The sequence below is a fragment of the Macrotis lagotis genome, chromosome 1, assembly GCF_037893015.1.
Source record: "Macrotis lagotis isolate mMagLag1 chromosome 1, bilby.v1.9.chrom.fasta, whole genome shotgun sequence".
Lineage (NCBI taxonomy): Eukaryota > Metazoa > Chordata > Mammalia > Peramelemorphia > Peramelidae > Macrotis > Macrotis lagotis.
Genome location: NC_133658.1, coordinates 585,946,637 through 585,972,315, shown reverse-complemented (window position 1 = coordinate 585,972,315; position 25,679 = coordinate 585,946,637). Strand labels below are relative to the sequence as shown.

At 35.4% G+C, this 25,679-nt stretch overlaps 1 protein-coding gene across 5 annotated transcripts in view; it reads right to left on the bottom strand.

Moving 5' to 3' along the window:
* EPHB1 (EPH receptor B1) overlaps positions 1-25,679 on the bottom strand; it is an 890,754-nt gene that overhangs the window by 100,408 nt on the left and 764,667 nt on the right. For all 5 annotated transcript variants that reach the window (XM_074214828.1, XM_074214827.1, XM_074214825.1 and 2 more), the window contains 3 exons: positions 18,567-18,729; positions 13,022-13,130; positions 8,864-8,928 (listed from right to left, as the gene is read on the bottom strand). In XM_074214828.1, the coding sequence (XP_074070929.1) occupies positions 8,864-8,928; positions 13,022-13,130; positions 18,567-18,729 (337 nt within the window). The remainder of the gene's footprint in view (positions 1-8,863; positions 8,929-13,021; positions 13,131-18,566; positions 18,730-25,679) is intronic.

The window sequence follows — 25,679 nt, the reverse complement described above, 5'->3', positions numbered from 1 at the left end:
ACCAAAAGAATGAAAAAATGAGAAAATCAAAGGAAGGAAAATATGAAATATCTCACTGGAAAAACAACTGACCTAGAAAACAGATCCAGAAGAGATAATTAAAAATTATTGGGATACCTGAAAGTCATGACCGGAAAAAGAACCTAGACTTCATTTTTCAAGAAATAATGCAGGGGCAGCTAGGTAGCTCAGTGAATAGAGCACCAACCCTGGAGTCAGGAGGACCTGAGTTCAAATCCAGCTCCAAACACTTAATAATTGCCTAGCTGTGTGACTTTGGGCAAGTCACTTAATACCATTGACTTAAAAAAATTTTTTAAAAGTTTTTAAATAAAGAAATAATGGAGAAAAATTGCCCTGAGATCCTAGAAGCAGAGGGTAAAATAGAAATTGAGGGAATTTACTGATCACTTCCTGAAAGAGATCCCCAAAGAAAAACTCCCAGGAATATTATAGCCAAACTCAAAAACTCCTAAGTCAAAAAGAAAATACTAAAAGCTGTCAGAAACAAACAATTCAACTACCATGGCTCTACATCTAGAATTTCACAGGATTTGGCAGCATCTACATTAAAGGTTTGTACAGCTTGGAATATGATATTTTTAAGGCAAAAGAGCTTGGATTAAAACTGAGAATCAACCACCCAGCAAAACTGAACATCCCCTTTTAGAGGAAAAGATGGATTTTCAGTGAAATAGGGAACAGTCAAACTTTCCTGTTGAAATGACCAGAGTTGAACAGAAAGTTTGATCTCCAAGTACAGGACTCAGGTGAAAGATATAGAGAAAGTAGGTGAGAAGGGTAAATTATGAGGGATTTAATGATGATGAACTGTGAGTGTTCCTGCATGGGAAGAAGATACTGTTAAATCATATGAACCATCTCATTTATAAGAGCAGTTAGAAGGAGCATATATAAGGCACAGGAGGATATTGAATATAATGGCATAATATAGTATAAAGATGGAGTCAATGGGTGATAAAGGGAAAGTACTGGGAGGAAGAGAAAGGAGAGGAAGAATGGGCTAAGATATTTCACATAAAAGAGTCAAGAAAAAGCTTTTGCAATGGAGTGGAATGGAGGAAGGCGAGGGGGAATGAGTGAGCCTTCATTCTCATCAGAAGTAGTTCAGAGAGGAAATGACATACACACTTAATAGGATATAGAAATCTATCTTACCCTAGAGAAAAATGAGAGGAAAGGGATGGAGGAGGGAAGGGGGGAAGTAGGTGATAGAAGAGAGGGAAGATTGTGGGAGAAAATAATCAGATAAAACACACTTCTGAGCAGGGCAGGGTGACAGGAGATAGAGAATAGAATAAATGAGAGTGGAGAGGAATAGAATGGAGGGAAATATAGCTATTAATAGTGTCTTTGGAAAAAGATATCGAAGCAGCTTCTCTGGTGGACTTATGATAATGAAAGCAACTCATCCCAGAGATAAAGCCATTAGAATCTGAACACAGAATGAAATACAGTTTTTTTTTCTCTCTCACTATTCTTGAGATTTCTCTATCTTTTTTGGGAGGGAGGGAGGTTTATGTTTATTTTCACAGCAAGATTTTCATAATAATATAAAATAAATAAACAATAAAAGGGAAAAAAGACAATCAGAGTTAAGTGACTTGACTTAAGTGACATCTGTGGTCAAAGTTGAACTCATCCTCCAGACTCCAAGACCAGTGTTCTGCTCCATCTACTGCTCCAGCTAGCTGCACCAAAGAAAATAAAATTTGTAATGTACTTAGCAGTTTTTTTATTCTGGACTTCAGTTCCAGTGTTCTATCTACCATAATGAATTTCAAAGCTCATTTGTCCCAATCTCTCAATCATTTGAAGATTCTTTTCTATGGCATCCTTGGGAGATGGTGACCTAGGTTTTGCTTAAATTTCTTTAAGGACAGAGAGCTCACTATTATCCATGGAAATCTATTCACCAGTTCTGTTATAAAGTTCCTTCTTAAACTGAGTTGAAATGGGAATTCTTTGACCTTCTATTTGCTGGTCTTCTATCATTTGCAGCTTTCACAAAACAAGTCTACTGTTTCTTCAATTATTTGGAGATAATTATTATTTTGGTATCCATCCTTCCATATACACAAACCCATCTTTGACATTCTCCCACAAAGCTAAAGTTTTTTTAATTGTTTCTCACAGAATATGGTTTCCAGACTCTTTGAAAGCCTGCATGTTGGTAGCTACATGACTGAGTAGATAGAATGCTGATCCGAGAATCAGGGTGATCTGAGTAGAAATTTGACCTCAAAAAATACCCGTGTGACCCTGGGCAGGTCACTTAAATGTTTTCTATTTCAGTTTCTCAAACTGCTAAATGAAGTTAATAATATCACTGTTATAAGGATAAGACAATATTTTAAAGTCATTTTCAAACCATAAAGTTCTATATAAATGCTATTATGACTATTGCTATTAATTATTTTATTACTTTCCCTGTTTGATACAAATTCTTTTATTATTGTGTCTTTTTAACATATGGCCTACAGAAGTGATGCCCATCATCTTTGTTCCATGACTCTTTCAACAGCAACAAAAAATATTTTATGAATCCTCTGGGCAATTTAATATACTACTCATCACAGCTTGTAATTATTTACTGCATAAGGTATCACTTAAGAATTTTTAACTTAAATGACTTGAACTATCTTTGAGAATCTCCAAGTTTACAAATCACGAAATAAGAACCATATAGAATTAAAACTAATACTACAGATGTAGTCTCAACAAAACAGAGCATGGTACCCATATTCATATGTATATGCATACACATATATAGACACAAAATGTCATATATGTATACATACACATATAATCAGTCATACATGTGAATATTGAATATTGAAATTTGGTAGGGAGGTAATCAGGATTAGATAGCTTGTCTGCTGCCACAGAGCTATTAAATGTCTGAGGTCAAATTTGAACACAATTCCTCCAGTCCCAGTGCTCTGTCTCCTGTGTCACTTAGCTGCCTTTGAATATTGAAATGACTGTGAAAGGACAAAGGAGGAGCCTTATGAATATCCTTACTTGTCTGCTGACCTCCAATTTTGCATCCTACTATCTACTGGAAATCTCAAACACAAATTAACATGTCCAAAACTGAGCTATTATCATTCCCCCACATATCATTCCCTCTTCCTAACTTTCAGAAATTACTATTTCAGGAGTCACAATTTCTCAGTCACCCAAACTTGTAACTTTGGTATCATCCAGCTCCATTCTCTTTCACTGCCCATATACAATTGTGTTGCTGATGCCTAACAATTTTATCTTTATAAAATATTTCACACATAACCCCTTCTTGTTTTTGACACAGCCCCTACCTTGGTGAGCCACTTATCACCTTGCACCTGGCACATTCCAACACCTGCTAGTTGATCTCCCTACCACAGATCTCTCCCCACTCCAGTCCATCATCCATTCAGCTGCCAAAGAAATCCTACCTTAATGCCATTTACTCCAATGACTCCCTATCACTTCCAGCATCAAATTCAAAATGCCTTTGACATTCAAAAACCCTTTAAACTACTCTCCACCTTTACAGTCTTCTTACATATGATTTCCAAGTCACTCCATGTACTCTGAGATCCAATGACACTGCTCTCCTTTCTGTTCTCCCATGAGACCCTCTATCTCTGTACTCTGGAGCAATGTTTGTCCTTCATGCTCAAAGAAAATCATGACATCAGGCAGGTGCCATGACAAGCACATGAATTGGATTTGAGTGAGGAGATGCTGTGATGTCACCAGTCTCACTTTTTCCTCTAGAGTCATCTGAATTCAGCAGTCAGATAGGAATCAGGATGACTGGAGATGGCCATGGATGAGAGGCAATCAGGGTCAAGTGACTTGGCCAAGGTCACATAGCTTAGAAGTGGCAAACTTCTGAGACTGGATGTGAAATTCCAACCTCCTGACTCCAAGGTCAGTGCTCTATCAACTGTGCTGCCTAGTTGCCCTTCTCTTCACTCTGGACTTTTCCACTGAAGTCACTGGATATTTTTACTGACTATACTTGGAATGCTCTTCCTCTTTATTTCTGTCTTCAGGTTTTCCCAGCTTCCTTTAGTTTCCAGTTAAAAATCCACCCTCTGAAAAAAATCTTTTCCCAATCCCATAAAATATAATACTAGTGGTACCTTCTCTCTGAGTATTCTCTTTAATTTTTACATATATATATATATGTATATATACATACACATATACCACATACATATATATCATATTTGCACCTAGTTGTTTGTATATTGTCTGACCCATTCTGATAATGAGATCCTAGAGAGCAGGATTGTCTTTTCCTTTTTTTGTATCCAGCTATCCCTTAGCAAAGTACCTAAACATAGAAGGCATTTAATAGTTACTTGACTGACAGATTCCATCAGATAGCTTCTAGAATGACCCAGAATCATAAATCAATCTTATTAAGATGTTGGTCTTTAGCTAGCAATTATTCACAGCTGGGTTTCATAGTGATAGAGTATGGGACTTGTAGTCAGGAAATCTGAATCCTCTGAATCTTGGCTTACTCATCTATAGAATAGAAACAACAACAAAAATAATAACAAAGTTTACAGGTTGTTTTGAGGATCAAATGAGATAGTACCTCTAAAGTGCTTTGCAAACTTTAAAATGCTATATAAATGTTAGTTATTAATATTATTGCATCTAAGAACTATAATGCAAAACCATATTTTATCTTTTCACAAGGTTATCACAGGAAACTTGATCAAATGTTTGACAGAAATCAAAATACTTTGTTTATAATAGTCCTTATCAATCCAATAACCCTATCATTAATAATCTAGCTTAGCCTAATGTGACTCATTCTTATAAACAAATTGATAACTAATTTTGATGTCTAATGATAAACAATTTTTTCCACAGCCCCACAAATCATCTGCTCAGTAATCTACTGTAAAACTTTTGCTGAGAAATCAATGGTAATATTACAAATTTGGAAATCCTATTTACCCTCTTCCTCATTTGAAAATTTGGCCATGATTGTTTATGATCTTCAACCACAACATTTTCTAAGACTACTAAAAAATTCTTCTCAGCAATTTAGAGAGAACATCTGCAGATTTCCAAAGCACCCAGATACTCATGGGAAGGCTGCTTTTAAAAAGCTGCTTAGCTTTTTCTCGTAGCTGTTAACTTGCTACTGACTGTTAGCAATTAGCAATGTGTCAGCCGAAGTCAAGTATCAATTTACTTGACACTCAGGTCCCTCTTAGAGAGCACATAGGGCACCTAACATAAACTTTATGGCACCTCCTAGGCACTCTTTCCCCTTTTCTTGATCAGCAGAAGTAGCAATTCCTCATGATACTCCTCATCCATTCTTGTGGATTGCTGTGGCTGTTCATGGTCACCCTGGATAATTGATCAATAATGTGCCTTAGAAACTGTAGAAACGGCATTACAGCAGTAATTTAAAAGAAGTCATGGACTGTCTTGAATGATTGTGAGTTCTCTGTCATTGGAGGTATTCAAGAAGGTACTAAATGGTCACTTATCAAGGTCATTTCAAGTTTCATACTCAACTATAGGCTGATTTAGATCAACTTTGAAGTCCTTTTAATTTTGACATTCTATCATTCTGATTCTGATCCTAACAGCTTCTAAAAAAACTCAAGGAAAGGTTAAAGATACACCTGGACTCTGTATGTTTTGATGCTTGACCTTGAGATAGACAAGATTTTCCCAGTTTTATGCTACTTGAGAATTTTATTCTATATTGTCTGGATATGATAGAGCCATCTCTATACAGGTATAGTAGATTACAAACTATATGGAGTGTGTGGGAGGGGCTACAAGGTCAACTTACTTCTCAGTCCTTCTACTAAGGCATAACAATTCCCAACACCTCAGTCAACTCATCACTGGATTAAGGCTTTGCAAACAAAGTCTGCTATTAAAGTGTACCTCTCCAAGAAGGCAAGTGACACAAATATCATCAAAAATTAGTTATAACATTTGCACAGATAAGCATCAAATCTGATAAGACAGAACTCAAAGAGAAAGGAACATATAAACACACTTTCATTTTTTTAAGGTCCCTTTTAAAGTACCTAAGGTGTATCAAAGTTGGTACAATAGATAGAACACTGGACTTGAAGTCAGGAAGACTCATATTCCTGAGTTCAAATTTGGCCTCAGATATTACTAGCTGTGTGACCTGGGCAAGTCACTTAATCCTAATCCTGCATGCTTTAGTTTTCACATCTTCAGCATTGGGAATACAAGAATGTAAAATAACTCCTTTCCTCAAGGAGAAAAGAAAATCCTAAAGCAAAGAACACAGATAAATAAATCTAGCTTGGGCAATAGATAGAAACCCCACCTCAGAATCAAGAACTCTGATTCAAGTTTAGTCACTCCACATTATTGTGTGTCCTTGAGTAAGTGACTTAACTTTTCAGTGCCATACACAATTTTCTAAGACTGTGAATTGAACAGAAGGTCCTGATATGCATTGACATCTTCCTCATGGAGAATATAGGCAAATACAACTTAGTTTCAATCTTTGTCTAGTTTTGGCCCTGTAATCAAACACCTCATTCTCATTCTCTCTCATTCTCTCTCTCTCTCTCTCTCTCTCTCTCTCTCTCTCTCTCTCTCTCTCTCTCTCTCTCTCTCTCTCTCTCTCTCTCAGGATGGTCCTTGGAAGTTCTTATTCAGGATAATAAAATATCCCTCCATCTTCTTGTTAGCAAGGTGGAAGAATACAAAGGACAGAATTATTATGCATTATTGTGTGTGATCACTGGCTCAGTTGCTTTTATTTAACTGTTTTTCTTTGTTACTTTATGGGAGGAGGGGAGCAGTTCCAGAATTAAATTCTGGAGTTGAGTCATGGTAAAATATGCATAAATGACTGTGTTACCAAAATAAAGGGTATCATCAATGTATCCCTTTATGTGTATCTTGTTTGAAATGCCCTTCATAGAGTCCAGAGTGTAGTGAAACTGATAGTAAAAAAATCTTTAAATCAGACTTGAGTCCCTGGAAATATATCACATTGATAGAAGGAATGTCCTCTTATCACCCTGGCTGGCTCTCTCTGTATTTCATGGTGAGTCAGAGAGACAGAGATAGAGACACAAAGAAATAGATAGAGACAAAGAAACAGAGACAGAGACAGACATGATAATGGCAAAAATAACAAAACTAGATATTTACATAGCATCTTAATTACATGGCACTTTACAAACATTCACTGCACTGATCATCACAATAATCTTATGAAATATAAATAGTTATACTTCCTATAATATTTATTTTATAGGTCTGAAAACTAGGGCTGAGAGAAGGTGGAACAGGAGTCAAAAAGAACTGAGTTAAAAACTTTTTCCAGGTAATATTAGCTGGATGACCTTGAGCAAGTTATGTAAACTCTGTCAACCTCAGTTTCCTTAAATGTAAAATGGAATAATAATAATAATAGTATTTACCTTCCAAAGTTATTGTGAGGGTTGAATGAAATAATTTTTGTAAAGTTTTTGGCAATTTTATACTCTATAATAAATACTTAATAAATTTCTATTCCTTTCTTACCCCTTCCCTAGAGAAATTGAGTGATTTGTCATATCTACTTGAATCACCAAAATCTAGCATTTTTCTTCTCCTGAGTCAAATAAAGCTAGGAAAGGAAAAGGGTAAGCCAAGGAAGTGATATACCAAAAAAAAATTAAGTAAAGTTTATTTTACCCTGCCCCCCACCCCCTCTCTCCCTGCCTCTCTTTCTTGATTTCTTTCTGTTCACCATGCTGACCAAGCAAGAAGAAAAGGACCTATTTTGTAAATGAAGTAATTTAATCTGGATACTATCTAAGGGAGAAGTCCAGAATAGTATACTCTGTAAAGCATTGGGAACAAGTTTCTAAGAAAGGCCATGGAATTTCTCTAGAAATAATTTAGAATAGTATATCCACTCATCAGGCTGTAGCAATTTAGGTCCTATCCTACCTGAAGTCAGGGGAAGAGATGAGGTGATGTACTGAGGTCTTTTGAAGGCCATATTTCTGTGTTTCTATGATTGTGTGAGTGAAACAACAATTCTACCAAAGTACTATATGTCAGACATGTTAAAGAAATATGACCAGAATTTCTCCACACTACAGAGAATTGACATACGGGTGAGAGAAAAGAAAGAACATTGAGTGAGAAATATTTTTGAAGAAGTCATTTAAAAGAAAAATCCCAGAACATATAATAATGCCTTTAGCTACTTGGGCTCTCTTATTTTCTTCACTTCTCAATATTTGTAAAAGATAAAGCGATAGAGAAAAAAGAGAAAGAAATGTAGAAAAAAGAGAGAGAATATAGATAGGAATATAAATTAGATAGATAGATAGATAGATAGATAGATAGATAGACAGATAGAGTTAATCATCTTAATTTTATTACTATGTTGCCCAAACCAGTTGTATTAAAAAAAAAAGAAAGAGATGTTAATATACAGTCTGCTGTCTTATCCTACTGAGTCTGATTTCAAGATTCATTGACTTGCAAAAGCCAATCATTTTCTACTGTAGGTGTCATAGAGGCCTGGCTATCAATGCAACAGATAATTTAAAACCAGCAGGATATCTTCCAACCTGACAGAAATGAAGACATATAAAATCAGGAACATGCAAGTGTGTATGTGCCCTAGATACGTAAAGAGGACAAGGGCAATTTTGAGTGATTGGGTATCTTGAAAAAGGGAGTGTGTATGTGTGAACACAAATAGTGTGATGTGCATAAAGGACAACTTTCACTTTGAAGGGTTAGGGGACTTCTATCTGGGCTGGTGGGTGGCTCATACATGAGTCTGGACAGAAGGAGTGTCCTTTTTACTTACCCCGTCCTGTGCTGTAATGCTGCAACTTATCACTATACACAGCCTCTTTGCTATAAGCACGTTTCCTGAGAACAGAGAAAAATGATCTCTCTTAATTTAGTTAGCAGCATTATTACAATATCTATTACAATAGATCTCTTTCTACAGTAATACAAAATGCTCAAAATCGGGGAACAGGATTGTAAATCTGTGCACAATTTATTTTACAAGACTTTAAAAATACTTTAAAAATACTCATCAGTTCTCACTCAGATAAAAAAAGGTTAGGGTATGTAACAGTTTTTCAAAGATCAACAGAGGCCTTGACCTAGAATGAAAACTGGCTTGGAGATTTGACAAAGCACTTCTCTGGGGTTGTCCATCGATCACAGCCAGGCCCTGAAAAAAACAGCAAGGGCACCTAGCAGGTCGTCAGCTTTGCATTATGGAATTGCCCTTGGCTATGGAGACTGGGGTGTTTAGCCTGATGATGCTTGTGTAGCATGAGGATGAAGATGATAAAAATGGTAATAAAACCTTGTAATGATTTCAGGGTCAATCCCATTTGTACAGTGACTCGGGACCTTTGTTTCTACTCCCATTCCACCTGCCCTATAGTCTTCTTTTTATTAGCACCCCAACTACAACAACAACAACAATGACAACAAAAGATAAAACTAAGATAAGAGGGAAAAAAACTAAAATGGATGAAATACTGTTACACACTAGCAGCAGAATGGAAGTTTATTGACTTAAATTAGATTGTGTGAGAATAGAATTTTGATAAAAAGGTTTAAGGGTCTTTAGTAGTTCTCTAGTTTCCACCTTTGTGATGCCATTTGTCCTGTTCAAAAACAAAGAACAACAACAACAAATTTAGTTTTCTTCCCAGCATAGGATTTCTTTTAGCAACTACTCAAATGATTGTCAAACAGACTTATGTAGAATACATTGATGCAGAATTCATACTCTCAGGAGACAGCCAATCCATTCCTAAACAGTCTCAAAGTTCTACATTTTTTGGGGGGTGCACTAAATTGCCTTATTTCTAGTTCTTAATTATATTTTCTAGACCCATGTATGACATAATAACAACTCACACTAATTTAATAATTTCCAGTCTGCAAAAATATATCCTCAAACTACCCTGAGATGAAGACAGTACAAAATATTATTATCTCCCTTTTAGAGGTAAGAAAACTGAGGCTCAGATGAATTAGCTTTTCTAAGATCAAATAACTAATAAGTGGTAAAATTAGTGCTTGAACTCAGGTCTGATTCCAAGGCTTCTTCAACTTACCTACTTTATAACCACATCAATCCCTCTTCTAGATGTGGTATTGTTTTTTATTTAAGAGGGTGGTTGTTGTATCTCCCAAACTATTGTTCTATAGTTTAAATGCCAGTTCTATCCTTCAGCTACCCTTCCTATGACATTCTGGCAACCTTCCTCTATTTCTGTTTTTGTTTTTCAATGTCCCATTTAAAACATGACCCTGAATAAAGTTTTCCAGGTGTAGATTATGGAGGATAAAATACATTAGAAATATGCCCCTGTTTTGGTCATTAAATTTCTTTTAAAGAGTCCAAGATTGCTCTAAGTATTTCAGTGGTCACCTAATAGTATTGATTAGTAGTAATTCTGTATTAATTAAATAAAACTTTAGGTCTTATATTTGTGATAATATTTCTAGTCACATTTCTCCCATCCTATCCTAATTTTTTAAACTTAAATACAAAAATTTTCCATTCTAATTAGTTTCAGTCTAACAGACCAACGCTCTGAGGTCTTTTCTGAATCTTGATTCTGTTATTTAATGTTATTTACTATATCATTGCTCCTTTTTGAGTCATATGAAAATGTAGTAAGCATGCCATCTATATGATTATTGAATTTAAAAAAAGAGTATAGAATCCTATGCTACACCATTATAACATCCCTCTCTATTGATATTAATCCATTACCAAGGGTATTTGACTTTTATCATTCAACCAATTAGGATTCTATTTAACTGTACTATAATTAAACTCATACATTTATTTTGTCCACCAGAAAAGAAAATGATAAATGTTGGAGGGGGTGTGTGAAAATCAAACACTAAATGCACTGTTGGTGGAACTGTGAATTGGTCTGTTCTGGAGAGCAATTTGGAGCTTATGCCCCAAAGGTTGGCTATAAAACTGTTTGAAACTTTTGATCCAGCAATACAGCTATTATGTTTGTATCATAAAAAGATCAAACAAAAAGGAAAAGAACCTATTTTCACAAAAATACTTATAGTAGTTCTTTTAGTGGTGGCAAAGAATTGGAAACTGAGGGAATGTATATCAATTGGGGAATGGCTGAACAAGTTGGAAAATATGATTATGATGGAACAGTATTATGTTATAATAAAATATCAGCAGGATGATTTCAGAAAAGCCTGGAAAACTTACATGAACTAATGCAAAGTGAAATGAGCATGATCAGGAGAGGGTTGCACACAGAAGCATTGATATTGTATGATAATCAACTTTAAATGACTTAGATTTTCTCAGCAGTGCAATGATTCATGACAATTCCAAAGGACTCATGACGAAAAATGCTATTCATTTCCAGAAGAGCTGATGAAGTCTGAATGAATTTTTTACTTTCTTTTTAGTGGGGTTTTCTTTTTTAGTCTGTTTTTTTTCACAACATGATTAATATGGAAATAAGTTTTACATGATTACACACATATAACCTATATCAGATTACTTACCATCTCAGGGAGGGAGAAGGAGAGGGAAGTAGGAAAAGAATATGGAAATCATTTTTTAAATGAATAATAAAATTGTTTTTGCATGTAATTGGGGAAATTAAATATTATGCGAAACATTAAAATATCTTGTCCACAGGGATGTCATGAAATATTTTGCCAAAATAGCATTTTCCTAGTTTTCCAGGTTCTTTTTGATAAATAAAATTAGGTGAGTTAATATAAAGATGATGATAGTTAATATTTATATAGAACTTACCCTGTGCTAGACACTGTCGTAATTGCTCACAATTATTATCTCAGCTGATCCTTACAATAATCTTGGGAGGTAGGTATTATTAACATTCCAGTTTTACAGATGAGAAAACTTAGAATAACAAAGGTTTAGTTACTTGTCCAGGGTCACACAGCTAGCAAATGTCTGAGGTCAAATTTGAACTCAGGTCATCTTGACTCAAGATTCCCTGCTGTGTCACCCTTCTTTTCCTAGTGAACTCATGCTGGTTTCTAGTAAATGGGACATACCTTTTCTTTCATGCATTCACTATTAAATTCTCGAGCACATCCAGAGGCAGCTAGATGGCAGAGTAGATATATAACTGGCAAGGAAGGTCTGAGTTCAAATATAACTTCAGATAGACCATCTATGTGGTCCTGGATAAGACACTTACTCTGTTTCCACAAGTAAAAATGGAAGCGATGATAATAGATGCTGAGAGATCAAATGAGATAAAATTCTTAGCACATAGCCTGATATATATTAGGTTCCTTATAAATGTTTGTTTCCATCACTTCCTTTCTCTTTAAGACAAAAGAAGTGCTGGAGCTAGAATGCCTAAATTTACTGTTAAAAAGAAGAAGCCACGCAAAGGTGTTTCATGCCAAATTGTCTTTTTTAATTTTTCTACCAGAAATGAAAGCACAGCTGAGGGACTCCTTAGACCCTCTCTTCCCTTCTCTTTGCTCCTGTTTACTCCTATGTCTTTGATGCCCTAGCTCCTTTCCCTGATAACTCTTGTGTCTCTGGTATTCTGGCTCCTCCTCACCCCATTTCTGGTTTCATTGACTGTCAGTATAGGATAAATACATAATCCACTGAGATTGTTCAGTTGTTTTTCATTCTTGTCTGACTCTTTGTGACCCCAGCCAGGGTTTTCTAGGCAAAGATACTAGAATGATTTGCCATTCCTTATCCAGCTTATTTTATATATGAGGAAACTGAGGCAAACAGGGTTAAGTGACTTGCTCAAGATCACACAGCCCAAAGACTGAGACTGGGATTTGAATTCAAGTCTTCCTGACTCCAGATCAAGTGCCCTTCAGATAAAGAAACAAGTTCAAAGATAGTTTGCCCAAACTTAACCCCACAGTATCATTCATCTCTGGAGATGTCTAGGAAACAATGGAAAAGACTAAAAGAAAGAAAAGGAAACCTACATACCTGCTACAGACAATGGAAATGGCCACTAGTGACACGATGAATACCACTCCAGCAGCTGCAGAACCAGCAATCAGGGGCAGCTGCTCCCTCAGTTCTGACTTGTAATCATCTAGGAGAGAAAGTTCCATGAGAAACATTTGATCCATTTATTAATTCATACTAGCATAGTCTAATCTCTCTTTTTTACTGGGAAAACTTACTTACCAGTAGCCTGCACAAGCAATATAGGACTATCCATACAATAAACATTGACTTTCCTATGTCAAAAATGAAAACTGTCCTTTTAATAAAGCAACTGTGTTCTGAAAAAACTCTCCACTGAGCAGTTTGTAAATTCTAAATCATCTTAAAGTACAGGTCTGGCCATGTCAATCCCCCTCTCAAAAACTTTAGCACCCTTCTTAGGAAAATAGACTCTTAAGTATGACTCTGAAAGATCTGAATGATCTAGGTCCTATTTGCCTTTCTAGACATTTCACCTAAATTCTTTTTTCACATATAACAGTCCAACCAACTGAGAGTGCTAGTTGTTCTCAAGTTTTTCCTTCTATCTCATGTCTTCTTTTCCACAATTTGCCTTCTTCTTCCCACTCTCCTTTGCCTAGATTATACTCTAGTCTCATCTACTTTATTTTCTTTTGATTTCAGTTTAAGTGCCAATTATGTAAACTCTTTCCTAGTTACCCCAAACTACCCTGAACAATCATTAGTGTGTCCCACTTTCTCAAATTATGCTGTCTTTACTACCTTATACCATCTAGATTTTAACCAATACCACCCCATATCAAATGTAAATTCCTTAAGTTGAGGAGTTCATTTATTTTTACCATTGTGTCTCCAATATCTATAACATAGCCTTACACAAATTGGGTAAATATCTGGAATTCCACCTGAAAGGCCACTAATTAGAGTTTCATCAGTCATCTAGTCAGAAGCTTATGTAATAGCAAAGGCCTGCTGGCACCTGAACTTCCTAACTTCTTTATGTTATTTTTTTTTAGGTTTTTTTGCAAGGCAATGGGGTTAAGTGGCTTGCCCAAGGCCACACAATTAGGTAATTAGTAAGTGTCTGAGGCCACATTTGAACTCAGGAACACTCCAGGGCCAGTGCTCTATCCACTGTGCCACATAGCCACCCCACTTCTTTACGTTATAATTTTTGTTTAGTGACATGTGTCAAAGGTTTTTGTTCTTGTTGTTGTGGTGGTGTTTTTTTTTTTGTTTGTTTTCTTTGAAAATTTGAAAGTGGAACCATAAAATGTTGGAACAGAAAAAGGATTAGAGATCTTCTAGACTGACCATTTTTATAAATAAAGGGTTTGGTCAAATGAGATTAAATAACAAGATCAAGTCATGTGACTTATTGTAGAAAAAAAGTAAATGGATTTCCATAGTTTTAACCTATGTTATAAGTTGGAACTGGAACCCTGATCTTTTGACACTACTCCCAGTCTTCTCTGTTCACTATTTGTGTCACTTCCCTAGTAATGCCTTGCAGAGGGAGTATTATGTCACAGATAGAGAACTTCTTAGATTCAGGAAAATCTGGGTTCCATATGGATGTAATATACTGGTTCTGTGATTCTAGTCAAGTCATGTTCTAGATATTTCTCCTCATTTGCAAAGAAGGTTGCAATCTGAATTTGTAGAAGGAATTTCCCTACACCAGTGAAATCTTAGATCCAGTCCCTTTCTCTATATGATCCTAATCATTCTGTGAAGGAGCTATTTTAATAAGGATTGTTTTACTCATTGATTAGTGGCTTAGAAAGGTCCATTACCTTTTCAAAGTCATCCAATTTTAATAAATTTTAGAGGTGGAATTTGAATTCATATCTTTTCAACTTCAAGCATCATCACCAAACTACTTTGCCATTTCTTGGGTTAATGACCCCCAACAACTCCCCATATGCAACTTTAATTACAAGGATGATTACATCAACTTTCAAATTGACTTAACTAGGCAAACTAAACTGTACATGAATGTGACTATAATTAAAGGAGACACATGTAAACTTCAATAGTTAAATTCAACATAAATCTTTTTTTTTAATTTTATATTTTAATTAATTTTTTCTAACATATATTTTCTAAATGTATGTGCCTATGTGCCTATGTAAATGCAGAGATGAAAGCCAACACAGTTATTTCTCTTGAGGAATTTAAAATCTAATAGAAAGTATATAAATCATAGGGCTACTAGATAGAGAACTATCCTCGAAATCACTAATCCTGACTCTGACACTTAAGGACTATTTGTCCTAGCTGAATCACTTCACCTCTCAATATCCTAGATCTAGATTTTGTCTAGAATGATAGTAAATTGTAAAGTACTAATCTGCATTAAACTCCCCATTTGAGAAACTTTATTCCAATGAAATTGCAGGGCTAGTTTCCTACAAAAGAAATATCACCTCTGTCACTTGATAGCTGCATGATCCTAGGCCAGTCACTAAACGTGTTTCATCATTTACAGCATAATGACATTGGACTAGATGACCTCTTCAGTTCTTTCCAGAACTGTGATGCTATTAAATGCTAATTTCATAGTAATTTCATGGGGAGGAGGGCAGGAACATCTAGGACAATCATAAAATGTCTCTTATATAAGGTAGTATTTCAACTAAGTTCTATGTGGAGCTAGAAGTTTCAAGAGGTAAAAATGAGGAAGAACAACACTCTAGGAATGTGGAGTGGCCTGTGTTAAAAACAGAGACAAGTAATGGAAAGTTGATGTTGTGGAAGGAAATGTTGAAGTCAGTATGAGAAAACAGTAGGATATGGAAAACAAAAATAAGCTCCTGTTGAAGTTAGGTATCTTTAGGTTCAGACTAAATGGGGGAATGGAACTATAACAAGACTAATGAAATAGCAACACTGGGCGGGGGATGGAGTGGGAATGGGAACAGGGTTACAAAGCAGAAAAGGAGCAGAACAAAGACGAGAGAATAAGGTGTAAAGGCACAGAGGAAGATTTACAAATTCAAATTCTTGGGGGTTGGAAGCTAGTCAGGGTGATACTGAGGTCTGATACTGATACTCCTCTGGGTAGGGGTCAAGGGGTCAATATCCAAGAAATGTTTGTGTAGTTGAGGAAGCTGATGAATTGAGAAGTCAGGAAAATAGAAGTCATATATCTGAATTCTGAAGTTTCTGAGTTAGAAATAGAGAAGTACTGAAATGATTGAGGAAAGGGGGAGAATTCATTCTACTGCCTAATAGACAGCAACGAGAAGGATCAAACCTGAGAAATACAATCCATTGACGTGAAATTCAAAAAAGAAAATGTTTTTGTTATCTTATTATGTAATTTTGCTATATCTTATACTTTATTTTTCTTCCTTAAGGATATGATTTCTCTCTCATCACATTCAAGAAATCAATGTATACCATGGAAACAATATAAAGACTAACAGAATGCCTTCTGTGAGGGGTGGGTGGAGGGAAGCAAGATGGGGGGGAATTGTAAAACTCAAAATAAATAAAATCTTTCTAAAAAAAAAGAAAATGTTTTAGTAGAACTAAAAATAATATCTCCAATTTAACCATTTTTCAGTTTTCTCTCAAATGAATTTATTCAACTTAGCTACCAACTTTAAGAATAGCCTTCTTGAGAGAAATGTGTTACTTTTTGATTTGTCTCAGTGAATCTAGTAGAAAATAGTTCTTTAGGGCATCCCTGCATCAGATCTTTGACTATGAATCCTGGGTAATTCCATGAAGTGAATCCTGGATAATTCCATGAAGCCAATGTTTATGTAAAGGTCCAATTATTCTAGAAGAGCACATTTTAGGACTTTCAGTATCATAAGTGCTCCTTAGTAATTTGTCTAATTTCAGTACTGCAGTCTTCCCCTTTTTTTTTTTTCTAAAGGGACACAGTATTCACCTTAAAAGAATGTTAGGTAAGAGCTGAAGATCAATATCCTTCCTTCACTTTCTTTACTGCTTTCTATGAAAGTTAAAATGCTTAAGGAGTGAGGCTGATTGGATCCCAGTTGATTAATTTGAATACCTCAAAGGAAGACCCTGCTGATCCTCTACTTAAGGAGAAGGCATCTGAACACACAAAATAACCATTGGCAAAGCTACAAAGAAAGAAAACGCTAACTAGGGAAATAAGATTTTAAGAATTATTAATGAGAATCCTTACAAATAAAAGGCAAGAAAGTACTAGATTGAGAAAAAGCAAGGTGAAAATTTTTTTCTCTTTAGAAACCTCATTCGTAGCATTGGGAAGTTTCAGTAGAAAACTGGTGATTATGTCATAGTAGAGTTCTTTGAACTAAAACTCTGGTTTTGGGGGGAGTGAAATTATAATAGCTAGTAATTATAAAGAATTGTATATGATGTACTATATATAATATTAAATATATATATATATATAATTACATATATATTTAAAGTTCACAAAACAATTTACAAATATTACCTCATTTTGTCCTCACAGAAATCCTGGAAATTAGGTGCTGGCTGTTATTAGGCCAATTTTTTTTAACACATGATGTAACTCAGGCAGACAGTGATTAATTGATTACTCCAGGGTCACACAACTACTAAATATCTGAGGCCGAATTTGAACTCTGTTACACTGGTCAGATCCTTAGGAAGTCAAGTCTGCAAGCTCCTTCCTGATGACTTCTAGGATCAGGCAGCTAGGAGACTTGAGTTCAAATTTGGCCTCAGATATTTGCTAGCTGTCTGACCCTGGACAAGTCAAATAATCTCTATCTGTCTCAAATAGCTTGACTATAAGATGGAAATAGTGCTAGTACCTGCCTTCAAGAATTATTGTATGGATAAAATGAAATAATATTTGAAAACTAAAAGTACTATATACATTCTATTGTGGTTGTTAATATTCTTATTAGTATTGTACACAGGACCATAATGAAGTGATGGATGATAGGATAATAGCTCTAGAACCAGAAAAGACCTAAGAAGTCAGATTAGTCAATCCTATCATTTTTACAGAAGAGGAAAGTGAGTTCCAGAAGTGTTAAATGTTTTGCGCTATCTAATACAAGTAGCATCAGATACAGGTTTTGAACCAAGGTACTCTAACTCTAGGTTCATCATGTTATCCCTTAAATGAGCAGCAATTTGAAGAATTGGGATTGGGTTGACATTCACTCAAAAGCCACCATTCTAAAAGTGCCCTCTTCCCTATTTTTATCTCTGCTTTAGGATAGTAGGAATGTTCAGGTCAGTTCTGATATACAAGTAAACAGATTCCCATATGTTCACCATGTGGAAAGAAGCTTGAAACCCAAATTCAATTAGATGCTGGGGATAAAGTAGGAAGGAGGGGAAACATAGCTAAAAGATTGAAAACAGATTCTTCTTCCAGCTGGTGATTAATCAAATATCCCTGTACTCCGCTAGGTCCTTTCCAAGTTGTCCTATTGGGAAATGGCCTCTGAAGAGAAAATTTAACTTAAACTCAATTACAGGTTGACATTTTAGCAGGCATTGCAATTTCTCTCTGTCCTCTTCTACATTTTCTCCCCACCCTCTTCTTCCACTGGCCAAACACCCCACTCACCATCTGTCAGTGTCTGGAAGCACATTTTCCCACTGTATTTGCCATAACCAGCGACTGTTCGAGCTCTCACTTGAACCACATAAACCATGCCAGGTCGAAGCCCATCAATCCGAGCTGTATTGGTCTGACTCTTTGCCATTGAAGAGTTGTATTCATTCTGTTCCTTCATAATATAGAGAGGGAGAAAAAAAAAGTCTTCCTTGATCTCATAGAGAAGCAAGAAATGTATCCACCCACAAAAACTTATATCATACATCTTATTTACCTCTAAAATACATAGAGTAAGACAACCATTTTATCACCACTGGTATCTGATAAATTGTAGAACAGAGATGGGTACTGGTCCTGGGATTTCAGTGGTGTAGGGATATGCCATAAGGATGTAGGTCAGCATCTTTTCTGTCTCCATAGCATTACATTTTAGAGACTTGCCTGAAGCATTGCCTCTCATAAAGATGATTGGATCGATTCAAAGAGTAAGAACGTTTATCTAAAATGTGTCAACATGATCATTCTCTTTTACTTTCCATGGATATTTATGTTTTGTTTGAATTTAGGTTTTTCTTTTGGTCTATACCTGTGATTACAATGGTTTGTGAGAAAAAACTCTCCAAAGCAATGCAGAATAATCAGTGCTTTTAAAGATTTGCCAGGGAACATTGGAAATATAAGTGATTTATTCAGGGTCACATAGTGAATATATGACATTAGAATCCAGGTCATCCCGACTTGAGACTGACTTTACTCACTATTCACTATGTCTTGCTACTTGAGCAGAGATATTTTCTCTGGGATAAAAGGAACCTGGGGAATTGGCTGAGCTTTATTGAATACAGAGATGATATGATTTCTGTTTTTTAAAAAGTGCTTTTACATGCATTAAAATGAGTTAATACATCTAGAGTATTTTGCAAACCTTCAAGTACTTAATAAATGTTAGCTGTCATTATTACAACAAAAAAAGAGAACTTATCTTAAATTCATGTCAATAAATTTCAACTTGGTATCTTGATAATTCTTGTAAATCATTTAATCTCTCTCTCTCTCTCTCTCTCTCTCTCTCTCTCTCTCTCTCTCTCTTTCACTGTCTCTGCTGTCTCTCTTTGGCTCTCCCTCTCAATCTTCCTCATACTTTGCCATAAAGGCTGAAAACATTCTGTCATTTACTGCATGTACCTATTTCTTGACCTTAATATCTCCCCTCTCCTTCTATCTCTCTCACATCTCCAATTTCTCCCTCTCTACTGACTATTTCCCTCATGATACTGAACATGTATGATTTTTTGGACTTAACATTGAGCTGTCCCTGTAACCCTACAAGTCTCTATTCTATCCCTTTTCTTTGAGTGGATGCTTCTCTTTTTGAACAATTTGATTACACCTGCATTCCCTCCCATTTATCCTGTCCACATGGACACAGACACTTTTATGGATCAACAGTTTCTCTGGTAGCTATATTCTCTCACCTGATTCAGATCAGAACCCCACCAACTTCTTTATTTGCTGCCATGAGTAGAACTTGTGATCTGCCTTTACCATAGCTCTAACTCCTATGTGTCTTTAAGGTTCATTTATAGCAAGAATGTCAATGACTTGGGAAGTATATCAGCTTACTAATAGTTGGACAAAGATCTCATATTAAATATGCCATAAGTTAAATTAATGTTTGGACATGGTCTAGAACAGGCAGTTATTAACACTGTTGAAATCAGGGAGGGAGGGTAAAGAGATCACTAGATTACTTCTCCCAAAATATTTTTCATCAAGTTATTTAAATAGAAACTTAACAAATAGCTCCCTATTTCCTATGGATGAGCTCCAAATTCTTGCATTTAACATTGGAAACTCTTTTATTATCTGATCGCCTCTTATCTGTACAATCTAATGTATAAAATCTTCTCACACCATTCCCTAATATGAACTCTCTACCAGTCCCCTTATCATTCTATTACCTGTTGCATCTAATAAATTCTCCTCTAGACTTTTCCTCCAATAGAAGGAATGCAATGCAGTCTAGAAAGTTGGAGATTGTTTCATTTTTGTCTCTGTACTCTCACTGCCTGTCACATAGAAGGCACTTAAATATCGATTGTATTTGGTTGTACTGGTTACTATTTCTGCTTAATGTTATTATCTCCATCCTGTAAATTCATTGGCCCTTCAATTCCTAGCTTCTGTAAATCCTTCTCTCATTATTCTAGCTCATAAGATCTTCTCTAACTCCTTTCATGCTTATTAACTGTGTTGTGAAATCAGCACCTTATTAGACAATATCTTTTGAGTTAATTGTCTGTACTACACAGTTTAGCACTGTGGCATAAATTATCTTGTTCTCTAATTGTTTCATGAGTATATCTCTTCTTCCTAAGTAGATTAGAAGCCTCTAGTGTACAGAACCATGATTTATATTTCTCATCACTTATACTTCTTTGGAACCCTCACTCCTTCTCTTTAACATAGTACCTCACCCATAAAAGGTTTCAATAAAAAGGGGTTTAGTTTGATTTTGTTTTTTAATTTATTAAGACATTTTTTGGGGCAGCTAGGTGGCGCAGTGGATAGAGTACCGGCCTTGAAGTCAGGAGTACCTGGGTTCAAATCTGACCTCAGACACTTAATAATTACCTAGCTGTGTGGCCTTGGGCAAGCCACTTAACCCTATTGCCTTGAAAAATCTAAAACAAATTTATTAAGACATTTTAGCCAAGAAACTTCTGGAGCAAGCTTTGTTCATCACAAGGGAGCTCTCACTTGGAATACCAAAGTCCTCCCAGAGCTCTACCTTTTCTGGCTAACATTTTAATGGGTGATTTAGAAGAAGACACATATGTAGAAGGACTGAGAAATGTATTTGCTGCTAATAACAGAAAAGACAAAATCTAGATTCAAAATGATCTCAATAAGTTAAAAAAGGTCAATAAAAGTCAATAAAATAAAATTCACTAGGGAATAAATATTAAACCTAGGATTTAGGTTCTAAAATTAATTAATTACAGAACTAGAAGATGAAGGAGGCCTGACTTGATCCCAAGATTTTTATAAAACGACTAGGGTTTTAGGATGGTAAACTTAACATGAGTCAACAGTGTGATATGACTTGAAATCTTGAAATCTTAGCCTTAATAGAATTATAGTTAGATTACAGATCTATGTTCTTAGATTACAAGTGATTTAAGTATCCCTCTCTACTTTGTTCTACTCAGAATACACCTTTAATATACTATTTAATTCCTAGGTATTACATTTTGAGAGACTCAATGTACATAAGATGGAAAATGGAAATCATGTCCTAGGAACAGATGAATGAACTAAAGAACTAAGAAAGAAAAATAGAAGATGATTTCTGTCTTCAAATATTTGAAGGATTAGTTTTGTAGAAGAAGGATTTGACTTTATTCTATTTTCTTTTTTTAATGAATTAAGTGTTTATTTATTATTTTGGGTTTTTTGCAAGGCAGTAGGATTAAATGACTTGCCCCATATCACACAGCCAGGTAATTTTTAAGTGTCTGAGGTCAGATTTCAACTCAGGTCCTCCTGACCCTAGGGATCATGCTCTATCTGCTATGCCACCTAGCTGCCCCTATGCTATTTTCAATAAAGCCAATGAGTAGGCTTTGCAAAGTGTTTTGGACTTTATATAAAAATGGATTTTCTAACAACCAGAGCTGTCCACAGTGGAGTAAATTCTCCATACAGAAGTAAAGTCTTTATTAGGCATATACAAACAGAGGCTACAAACAGAGGTTAAAAAGGCTATGCTCACTTTATAAAAATTTGAATAAGGGGATCTCTCATACCATTTCTATTTCTAATTCTTAGCATCTATGTCCCTTTACCATCACTGACAACAGAGTCATTTTTGACGTATCTATCATGACTCTTTTTCTACTAATACAACAGAAACAGTCAAGCCATAGGTAGTCTTAAAAATATGGTTTAAATTACATTTAAACAACAAGTTAAGTCCTTTTGTTTTAATAGACTCTTACTGAATCCACTATTCATTTGGATAAATGGAGCATTATTTGAGATTTGGAAGTCTTTTTATAAAAACATTTAGTGTCATGGGATTTCTGTTTGAATACCAAACTTTTTAGCAATAGGGACAAATGGTAGATGGATGTCTATGGAAAACTCCTAGTGAAGAAACTCCCTCCTCCCAATATAGATTAAGTCTGCAATTTATACTATTAAGATTTGCACCAAGTCATTCAGAATTTAAGTGATTTATGTAGGGTCATACAACTAGCATGTGTCAGAGTTCAACAGATGATCCTAGATGTTCTTACTTCATTGTCTGCCTACTTAATCCATTATGCCTCACTGCCTCTTACTAAATGTTAGTTCACAATGTTTAATTTAATCCATCCCTTCTTCCATGTGGCTGAATTTAGAATAAAGATCAAATTATATTTAGAAGTTGAATTTCATTTGCCTTAGGCAGGTATGTCTAACCTGCAGCCCTCAAAGCCCAATCATAAGACTTGATATTCATTGGTACCCATTGCCCATTGGTAGTAAGTTACATTGTAATCATAAATAAATGCTAAATTGTATATGTGGCCCTTGACAACTTTTTTTGTCAGTCAGTGTGAACCAGAAACTAAAAGGTTGGACATCCAAGAAGGGAAATAACAAATGAGGAAACCCTTTTTACCAAAGGAGATCTTAGTGAATTACCTACAGCTCAAAAGGTAAATAAATTGTTCAAGATTATATCTCTTCAACGGTGGGATTTGAACAAAGGTGCTCCTGGACTTAAAGCCAGTTCTCTTTATCCCCTATACTATATTACCTCATACTGTTATTAGACTTGGGAAATGAAAGCAAATTGATTGGCAAGACTATATATGCCAAAGCTAGTTTCACAAACACATAGGAGCATACCATGCTCAAGAGTCTCATCATTTGATTCAACCTATCAAGAATAAGACATTATCAGGCACTGAAATAGAGTTTCATTGGGAATATGAGCTTGGAATTTAAAGGGTTGAAATTCCCAGAGTCAGAACCAGCCCAGACTAGTAGAGATTATTATAAAGATATATTAAACCTCTAAATGCTTAATCTTTGAAGCAGCCAAGAGCAAATGTGGTTTCTCCAGCCATGGTTTGCCTATGATCACTGACATAAGGAGGAAAAAGTGTGACAAGAGTAAACAAAAGGGGAAGATAAATGAAAATGTGTTAAAATGGGAAAGGAGATGAACAGGATAGAGCCACAGGGACTGTCATTAACTTGGTACCATTTGACTTCTTTATTAATGAGCTTGTAGGGAGGTGAGAAGCATATTAATTCTGTTCAAGGGTGATGAAACTGAGAAGTGACAAAGGCATGAGTGAAGAGAAAGCATCAGAGGGAGAAGGAAGCCTAAGAGATTAAAAATGGGAACAGGAGCATAACAACATGGGATTCAAAATAATAAAAAAAAAATCTATTTTCACGGGGCGGGGGGAGTCTAAGCAGGAATAATTAATAAGGAAGTTGTGTCCTGTAAATGAAAGAACATCTGACTTAGTGTTAAAAGATTCAAGTTTAAGTTACAGGTATGCCATTCATGAGTCATTAGGGGTTTTGAGTAAGTCAAAACTCCAACTTCTTAAGCCTCAGTTTCCTAAATTATAAATGCAGAAATAACCCTCATATTCACCTAATCTTAAATCAGGTCTCACAGGACCTGTACTTCCAAATCATATGGATTAATGTGAGAAGTAGGATTTGAACCTGGGGCCTCAGATGCCTTATTGCAAGCCTTTTATTGTAAGGATTCAATGAGAAAATGCCTATAAAAGACAAAAGCTACAAAGTCACAAATATATATTCTTAGTGATAGCAAGCACATTTTTAAAAAAGAAAATCCACAAAAGGAATTTTTTCCTTTGGGGTAGCCTTTGTAATTTAGAACTAGAGTCATGAGCATTAACTGAATTGAATTTTAAGAATCTCAGACAGTCATCTAAAGCTAGGAGTACAGGGTCAGTTCCATGGGTGATTGCAATAATCCAAAGGGATGCTCGCTTCCTGAAGGATGGAAATACTGAAGTGACAATATTGTTAAGTGACAATAGTGTTAAATTATTTTTTAAAAACTAGTAGAATGTAATCTGAATGGCAAGGACTTTTATTTCTGTCTTTGTATCCTGGGTGCCTAGTATAATGTTCATTCTTAATAAAGGACAAAATTTATACTTAATACATTCCCATTGAGCATAAATAAATAAATTGAATGAATAAATATGACTAATGATAGCTAGTATTTATATAGCACCTACTATGTAACATGAAGATGAATAATGTTTCACAGTTATTATCTCATTTGATACAACAACCCTGGGACCTAGAAGCTATTATCATCCCTATTTACAAATGAGGAAACTGAGACAGAAAGAGATTAAGTGAATTGCCCAAGGTCACAAGTAAGGATCTGAATTAGGATTTGAATTGAGGTCTTTCTCATTGCAGTTACATGACTATTCATTTAGGACACTGGATAAATTAATAATAATGGTGGCGAAAATAAAATGAACAATAAGAATTTGAACTTGTTTTCTAGTCCACCATACCAGCTAACTGACAGCTTTCCTTCTGTAAAGAATTTCAATATGCACCAATGTTCTGATGGTCCTCAGACTTTGTGTTGGTCCTCAGAAGACTGGTCTAACTTAGTTTAGAAAAGCTTTTTATCAGAAAGATGGACATTAGATGAGTACATTTTTAATAGCAATAGAGAGTGTCTTATTAGACATAGAGCTTTAGTGATCTTTACCAGTAAAGGGAATGGCCCCTCCATTGAAATCTTGGGTTTTGTGAAGAACGAAGTATTATTGTTGTTATTAGTAAAATTATAGTAATAATACAAATAGTAATACCACTACATCCATTTACACAGCCCGTCATATCTTTTAGAAGAACTTACACCCTATATTCCTTTCCTTGTATCACATTGAGATTGATTTGGGGCAGCTTCATGAATTTAATAGCCAAAGATTTATATTTCAAAATGGAATCAAAAAGTTCCACATACAAAGGAAGAACTTATAGGATCATTTGCCAAAATACTGCTGAGCAGGCTGGTGCTTTGGCACAGAAATCCCTCTGTCTCTGAAGAAA